Below are 8,788 nucleotides of genomic sequence, written 5' to 3' on the forward strand. Positions count from 1 at the left end.
TAAAATCCTTGATGCTCCTTATTACGTACACAAATAAACTTATTCACAAAGACCTTAACATCCCATTCGTTGCAGATTTAACCCAAAACAGATATGCGTCTTTTCATTCCAAACTCCTTAACCATCCTAACCCATTAATTCTTAATCTTTTATCCTCAACTCCCTGATAATCCTCCGAGGCGTCTGAAAAGATCTTGCCATGGATGCATCTTGCCCATGGGACCTTCTAATTTAAATTAATGTTTGAAGTACCACCAATGGGTGGTTCCTTCCCAAGATTTTCAAGTGTATATGAAACATACGACATATTTACCTATTGTATTATTTTGTACAGTTGTAAATTGCATTAAATAAATAATTAAAAAAAAAAAATTCAAATAAAAATCTTCGTCGGTTTGACGGCAGAATAGACTTGTACTGGCTAAAAGATCTTTCAATATTTTACTGATGTTACAGGGGCATACTTAAATGAAGCTATTTCCATTGCATCTAGTTCGGTATTCTGCATCACCTGGGCGGCTGTGTCATCATTTGTTATAATAAGGAATAAGACCCTTGCTCTTTTTAATTGATTCTGAGAAATTCTGGATGTAATTCTGTGTGAAAATTTATTATTGCAAATGCTTTTAATTTGTGTTCAAAGATGAAGATATAGAATTTGTACGCACTATTTATGATAAATGATAAATTTCACTTCATGAGTTTCTTGCGTTCTCTTGAATTTTAGGTTGTTGCTGCGAAAAATGTATTTACAGTTGAACAAATAATTTAAGGAAATATGTGATTCAGGACAAAATACCTAAAAATATGTTAAAAATAACAAATATTTCAGAAAATATGTGATTTACAACAAAATATGTAAAAAAGGCCAAATATTTAAAAATATGTGAAATAAAAATGGCTTCTTTTGGCCAGAAATGTCTTGAAACATCTTTAGTTAGTAAGGAATCGCAGATATTATGATCAACATAAAAATCCTATCCCTAGTGATCACCGTGTAACATATAATTTTACACATGATCACTGTGTAATAGATTATTTTACATATGATCACCTTGTAATATATTATTTTACATATGATCACCTTGTAATATATTATTTTACATATGATCACCATGTAATATATTATTTTACATATGATCACTGTGTAATATTTTATTTTACATATAAGGCGGAATAACAAAAATGGGTCGTAAAAAATGGAGTTTAATTAATAAATAACACATGGTGGGTATGAACCCACCCTACTAATATATAATTTATTATATTGTTTATATGTTTATGTATATATCGACTAATATCCTTCAGTCCTTATCGATCAATAATAATTTTTTCCATTATTTCATATTAAAAAAATGATATGAGGATACTGACAGAAAACGGATAATAAAACAGATATATTGTAAATAAATTATTTTCCTATTTGTTCATATTATACCTCTATTATATACTAACGTGTTTAGATCTATATTACATAAAAGGTTTTTTGTGATCACCGTGTAACATTGAATTTTATATCTAAGGTGGAATAATGAAAATGGGTCGTAAACAATTGAAAAATGCATCTTGCAAAAAAAAAAAAAGAAAAAATGAAAAAAGTTTATGAAAGACAGAAATTGTTAAAGAAGAGAATAGTTGAATACTTGCGTCCTGAACAGTCAGGAAAAAAAAAACAAATTAGTGATAAAATTTTTGAGCCTGAACAGTTAAAAAACTTTCGAACCAGAAATCTAATTGAAAACTTTAATACTGGACAGTTAGAAAAACTTCGAACTAGATGGCATTTATTGGAATTTACATCCTATACAGTCAGAAAAAAAAGCGAAGTAGGTGTAGAATTGAAAAATTTGAGCCTTAACAGTTGGAAAACTTTCGAACCAGAAATCTAATTGAAAACTTAAAACCTGAAAAGTTAGAAAAACTTCGAACTAGACGGGAAATTGAAAACATAAATCCTGAACAGTTAAAAAAAACATTTAACTATAGTTAGTTTTAATATATTATTATTATTATTACATTATATTATATGTTATTTTTTTTATATTATATACATTACCGTGTACGGGAAGTTGAAAACTTAAAGTTTGAACAGTTATCAAAGAAAAGGAAATATAATTATTTAGTTACAACATTTTTTTCTAACTGCTTACACTATATTGAAAAAAATAATACAATGTGAATAAATACATGTAAATTACAGTTATAAAATTTGAGTAACGAGTAGTACGATTAAATGAACAGTTGTGTAATTTTTAAAATAGGGGGTTGGTGCGTTGTCTGGGGGTGCCCCCCCTACTAATTATAATTAGTATTTGTTTTAAATTATTTATGTTGGTTGGGTAGATTTTACGCATCGGGCTTCTGTACCATTTACTTTCAGATAGTGTCATCCAACTCTAGAGAACTTTAACTGCTAATTTTATACATTTTTCTAAATATAATCTCTTGTCACAAAAAAGCTTTTTATTCATTTTAAAACTTCACTGATTATGAACTACATCCATTCCAAGTTGACTTTTTATTTCTACTACTTGTTCATCATGATTTCATAGTTGACCGAAAAAAATATGTAAAATAAAAATACCGATTTGAATTTTTTGTATAAAATTCAAGGCTCACTGTGAATCTTTGAGAAAATTATATGCTTAAAGTTTTGGCTTACATTGAGATTAACGTTAGTAACTCACCAGTGGATGAGATACGGGAATTGAGAAGACAGTGCTGGTTCCATGAGGCGCCGCAGTTGGTGGAGGGCGCTGTACTAAGGCACCCTGCTACCTCGCTGGACCCCCTCCTCCTACCTCGCTTCCACTATCACTAGGTGTCGAGGGGAGACAATAGCCCCTGTGGGAGACAGGAGATTGCCTATTAAGGTGGCGCCTCCCTTCCCACAATCAGGGTGTGTGTTTGTAACTGCTGGCTTCCTCTCTGCTCCCTACCTCCTTGTTCTCTCTTTAATTAAATATAAAGTCGCTAGACACTTTTCCATTTGTCCAATCGTCTGGCTAATGTCTTTATCATTTCTGCCCTTAGTGCCGCGATTGCATGCTTTATAAAAAAAACATATTAGACTGTTGATTACTACCAAAAGATTTTTAACATCTTCAATAAAATGTTTTGGATCATTATTTTATTAATTAATTAATTCACACATATTCCAATTACAGGCACTTTTTAAATACTGCTCGATTGAGCTCTCTTAACCCGGGAGATCTGTAGCCTTGATCATTTTGCTCATATAGGGAAATAAACGTCTATATTTTACTATTATTTCATCTGTTTGGTTTATACTTTTGTCTGTCTTCCGTCAACCCTTTGATGTTGTTATAATACTTGTTTATGTTACTCCCTCTTTTACCTCCCCACTAATTAACTCAAATTAGTTTTACTCCGGCCTCCTCGCAACGTTAAGACAGGATTCGCTCGCCCGGACACCTACTGCGTTTCTTATTCTAAACCATGAACTGAGATAAGAAGATCTTAGCTTTTTTACAAATTCTGGACTCTCCAGCCCTTGATGGAAGAGCTATAATTTACAATTTCAATTTCAAAATCCATTAAAAGTAATCGTAAAGATTTTCGTCTTCAACACAACGGATTATATATTTAAAAAATAGCATAAATCGTCTACGGTAAGATAAATGCACACGGAACAACTCTAAGGTGACAAAACCTAGGACACTTCTGAAGAGTTAAGTCTCCTCTCCTCGTTTAAAGTAAATGTTCCAAAAGAAACTTAGGACCATCGCTAAAAAGGGGGTTTTAGTGGGGCAGGTTGGTCGGGAAGGATTACCTTCTAATATTTTTGTGTAATGATCTCGTCTTGTAAAATTATTACATTTCGTACATCGGACCAAGATACTCGCTATAGTTTCTGTTTCAAACTTAGGATAAGTAAGGCTACTATGGAGGACGAGAGTAGCGGGTTCACGTCGTTTTTCAAATTTAACCACTTTTTAAATATTGCTCGAATTAACTATCTCCTCTTTAAAAGTCTCCCCTTTTTTACGTTTCAAGCAAATATTTCAAAAGTGATCTGAAACATCGCTAAAAAGGGTCTTAGTGGGGCGGGTTGGTCGGGAAGGATTACCTTTCAATATTTTTGGTGTAAAGATCTCTTGTGTTTTTAGTTCGAAACATACATCTATATAAGAAATCTTCCAATCACAAATACTTAAAAAAAAGGGCCGCCCATAGCTCAGTGGTTAAGACACAGTCTTACCAATTTGCTGTCTATTGGCGGTGCCGGTTCGAATCCGGCCTGGGACGTTGACTTTTTTCATTGAGTGGCGGTCCCACAAAATGAAGAACTTTGACCCCCCAACCATGGTTAGGCAGTATAGGACTCCAATGGGGGAGTCTGTGTTTATAAAAAAAAATAAATAAAATTAAAAAAAATACTTAATTTAAAGTTTGGCAAGTGTTTCTGGTTTACTTTTTTTTTTTTTTACATTGATATAAATCAGCTCCAACACTGCCTGTAATCAGCCATGTCACTTATAAACACAAAACGGAAGCTCTAAGTGTTTATAAAGCCAGATTTTTTTTTTATGGGAAACTAAAAGTCTGCATTTAAACCAAACATTCAGACAACTGGTCCTCAGTAACGTTCATACCTTTTAAAGCTTAATATTTGCTTTGCGGCTTGCTGCTACCTTCAAGTAAGCCAAAACGTTTGGCAGACGTCATTGCAGCGAGGAGTCGTTACAGCCTGACCTGCTCCAACATACTGACCGTAATGTAAACAATGATTCAAGAAATAATCGTCTCATGTTATTTTTTTTTTAATACATTCAAAATGCTTATATAATATAGTGTTACATTTATAAATGCATTAGTTAGATGAATAAAGCCTAAGAGTTTTCCGATCTACAACCAAGTAGTGATTCTCGACGGCATTTTCTCGCCTAGAAATCCGACTAAAATTTAAGTTCATTAACAATGCAAACCACTATTTCGAATTAGTCAGATCGTGAACGCACTACCAGTGGTTCGAAAATTAGACGACTATTTTGTTGCTTAAACTATCTTGTTATTTGACAAAATCTCGTTTAGCTCTCACCTGATACCTGAAAGCGTCTATACCCTTCGGCCATCTCTGCCCCTTCGCAAGGATTTAAACCGAATACTATTACTTGCTTTCTTCCCATTAGACTGTAGGCGAATACAATACAGAATGCGGTAACCGCACTTCCAGGATTTAACTAGACAATTGGAAGTGGTTTTTAGGTTCAATTCTACCGTCAATTAATTTCTGTTCAGAAAACCTAACCTTATTCAATTCGCAATGTCCGAGGCCTTCTGATACTAGTGCACCTTACTTCTTAAACAGGTGCCTGAATTTCAAAACGAATGTTATTCGAAACACAACTGTTATTTTTATTTGTTCTCCAGTTCGCCACCAGTGTCGTTGTAAGTACAGTTTTTCGTTAAAACAGTTATACAAGAAAATATTCTGTTTCGTTTATTAACAACTGCCATTAAGTTAGCCGTTTTGTTATCTTTAGTTCCTCTTTGTGAAAGTTCTCATTGTTGATGCTAGTTCGCAAGTTTTGTTACATTTTTTACATTATACAAATTTAGATTTAACGCTTGTTGTTAAATTGCTCAAGAATAAAAAAGAAGTGCATCTGGGACAATTTTACCAAAATAAATCATGAAATCATTTTGAGTATTCATTTCAAATGATTGAAGGAAAATGATAGTGTAATGTTAACAAATAACAATTATCTTAAAAAAGCATGATTCTTTGTAATAACCAATTATAGAAATTAATTGATAATAATAATCAATTTTCGACTTAATTCATTAAATGTTTTGTTGTTTTCAAGTCGGTTAGTTTTACCAACTATTATATAATAAGGGGAACAAAAACTAATAGGAAAGTGTTCTCTGACTCATTTCATTCGTTCGTTTTACGAACTATTTCTTTTTTCAACAGTTCTTAAGGACTTCGTTTTTTTTTGTTAACGAACAGTTTATTCACGTTTGGGAATAACAGCAGTTGTCTTCGACTGAGCTAATTAAACATAATAATGTCTGAGTGTAAATGCTCTGTAGTGTCTAGTTTTTTCTTAACCATTGCATAGCGTAATACAATTCTGATTTTATTATAATAGTTATGTACTTCTTAAGTATTCTATCAATTATGGTTATGGATTTAGAAACAGGCATATATTTATAATCATACATATTTATTTTTTTATTACATTACCATCGGGCTCAATTTCTCCTTCAGCCTTAGACCTCTCAGTAAATGGATTCCAAGGAAGATGACTACAAGCTGAAATAGATACATCTAAATTATTTAAAATGATAATTATTCTATTCTTGACATTTATTAAGTTTTTATCGTGATAATAATGACAATGCCTCTGATATACGGCTGTGAGACCCGGGCTCTAACAGGAACCTTAGAAAGCAGAATCGAGAGATTTGAACGGAAAGTTCTTCGTACAATTACAGAAGCTATCAGGGCCTTAATACATAGAGGAGGAGAACTAACAGTGAACTGCTTGCAGAGACTGGTCAGTTCATATCTCATGAAGGAGGTCCAGACATGTGGCTCGAAGCAATCCATCAGAACGCCCCTACACAACAATGAATAGTATAGTAGGAAAGAGATCATGTGAGAGGCCAAAAACTAGATGGATAGACAGAATGAACAAAGATGTGAAAACGCTGCAAGCAGCAAACTGCAAAGCAGTAGCCCAAGATAGGCAAGCGTGGAGAAGGTTGGTTCGGGCGGCCAAAGATCTACAAGGTCTGTAGGGTCAACCAAAAAAAATAAAGAAATAATGATTAGTAATTTCCTATTAGTGATATTATTTATTAAATTATACCTAATGTTAAATTATTTGTTCTAGGATTCGTTGGTAGTGAAAAAGTCATAACAAAACTTACAAATAACATGACTACGATGAGCCAGCTCACAGATACAAAGATGAAGTAGATCATCGAACGTGTGTCCAGGTGATTTTTGCAGCCATCTTGAAATGCGGCTTCTAACGGTATGCCTTTCTTCTGCTTACACTTATCACAAATTTCCTAAAGCCGAAGATATTAAATTAAATATTTTAATGACAATTGTTAGTATACACTCATAATCATAAAATATCCATTTATTTTATTATTTTTATTTATTATTAAATTTTATATCCATTCCCTACTTTTTAGAACAGTAGAGAGAAAAATGCTTTATTCATTCATGCTACATCATACAGCATATTAATCAATTCGTGATCGGACATATACAAGTTACATATTTTAACATGATATAATAAAGTAGAAAGAAAACAATTTTTTTTTCTCTTTTCCCACAGATTTCCTTTACAATCAATTTTACACACTAAATACAAATATTTCAATTTATTCCTTTTTTTTCTTTCCCTTTTTTGTCCCTTCTATTTCATAATTTTTGTTTCATTTTATCGACAAATTCACTCTTCCGAATTCCCCCTCTCAGATCCTCCCCAGTGACCCGCAAAACAAATTCACAATTAGACAGCGATGTGAAATCAAACCAGAGAAATACTAGTCATAGCAGTAGATCAGTTTACAGTAAAACAAACAAGTAAATATATTTTCCCCAAACAAAACTAATACATAGATTTAAAGGAAAATATAATAAAAAAAAATCGTTAAAAGAAATACTAGATTGGATACATAAGTAAAAAAAAAGATAATTACATAAATAAAAATAATAATAATAAAATAATTTAATGAATAAATAAGTTGAAACACACAAATCAACAGGTCCACCTAATAAAATAAATAAATAGAAAAAATAATCTATAGCTAATTTCCATTCAGGTGATGATGTATGATCCCCAGAGAGTCCAAAATAATATTTTCCGCCAAGATGGCAATATCCCCAATGCTAACACCTAGGCCTTCTAAGAAGCTCCTTCTTCTATCTGTATTGTTCCGCGAGATCTAAACCAGAGTCCTCTCACGGTGAACTCTCTCTCTCCCACCGAAGGTCTCGCGGATTTTTTCCTTAAGGAAAGGGATGCATTTTTCATATATTTCCTTTTTTTTCCCTTTCCACTCCACCTTCGTGTTCAAGGTCAAATCTTACCGTCGGATACAAGACCAAAGCCGTGCCTCCGACTTTTGTAAATGCAACAATATCGGCATATTATTATATATTATATATAAAATATATATTTTCGGAACCTTATTAAAATGTTTAGTTTAAACAGAACAAAGACCTGATCATGAATATTTTCAGAACGAACTATGGATTCTCGTAGTTGATGCTCCAAATTATTGAAATTACCATTTATTACAACTTATATACAGTTCAAATTTGCGATTAATTGAATGTTTATACGGAATATTAAATTAATCTGGGAAATCCCTATCAACATCGTCAAGTGGCACTCCGGAGGCGTGACTGCTCCTTGGTTTCATTTTTACTCGAAAAGAGAGTAGATTTAAGCAACCTCTATGGTATACTCAAGTGAAGTGATAGCATTCTTCGTTACTGACCGACCATCATATTTATGTGTTTTAACGAATGTGCGATCTACGTTTGGTTTAAATTATTATTGTTTTAGAACTGCCAATAGATGAATATTTTTGCTCTTCGTGTTTTAATTAATTAAAGATTTTTCCCAACTTTTGGATTCAATAATTGATAGATTTATTTATTGATAGATATTACAATCTGCCACACAGTTGTGGGCAATAGGTAATATTGATGAATGATCTCATACATACTAAAATTAAAAAAAATAAATAAATAAAATAAAAAAAAATGAAATAAAATAAAACTCTCTTAAAA

The 8,788-nt window shown here is 32.3% G+C and overlaps 1 protein-coding gene across 3 annotated transcripts in view; it reads right to left on the reverse strand.

Moving 5' to 3' along the window:
• Nucleotides 1-8,788, reverse strand: part of LOC106682255 (uncharacterized) — a 39,184-nt gene that overhangs the window by 20,400 nt on the left and 9,996 nt on the right. For 2 of the 3 annotated variants that reach the window (XM_014423003.2, XM_067047868.1), the window contains exons 5-6: nucleotides 6,904-7,047; nucleotides 6,215-6,283 (exon numbers count right to left, since the gene is read on the reverse strand). In XM_014423003.2, the coding sequence (XP_014278489.1) occupies nucleotides 6,215-6,283; nucleotides 6,904-7,047 (213 nt within the window). The remainder of the gene's footprint in view (nucleotides 1-6,214; nucleotides 6,284-6,903; nucleotides 7,048-8,788) is intronic. The other variant, XM_014423004.2, reaches the window with a different exon arrangement.

This window comes from Halyomorpha halys, unplaced genomic scaffold (assembly GCF_000696795.3).
Source record: "Halyomorpha halys isolate HHAL.00 unplaced genomic scaffold, Hhal_1.1 Scaffold398.1, whole genome shotgun sequence".
Taxonomy (NCBI): domain Eukaryota; kingdom Metazoa; phylum Arthropoda; class Insecta; order Hemiptera; family Pentatomidae; genus Halyomorpha; species Halyomorpha halys.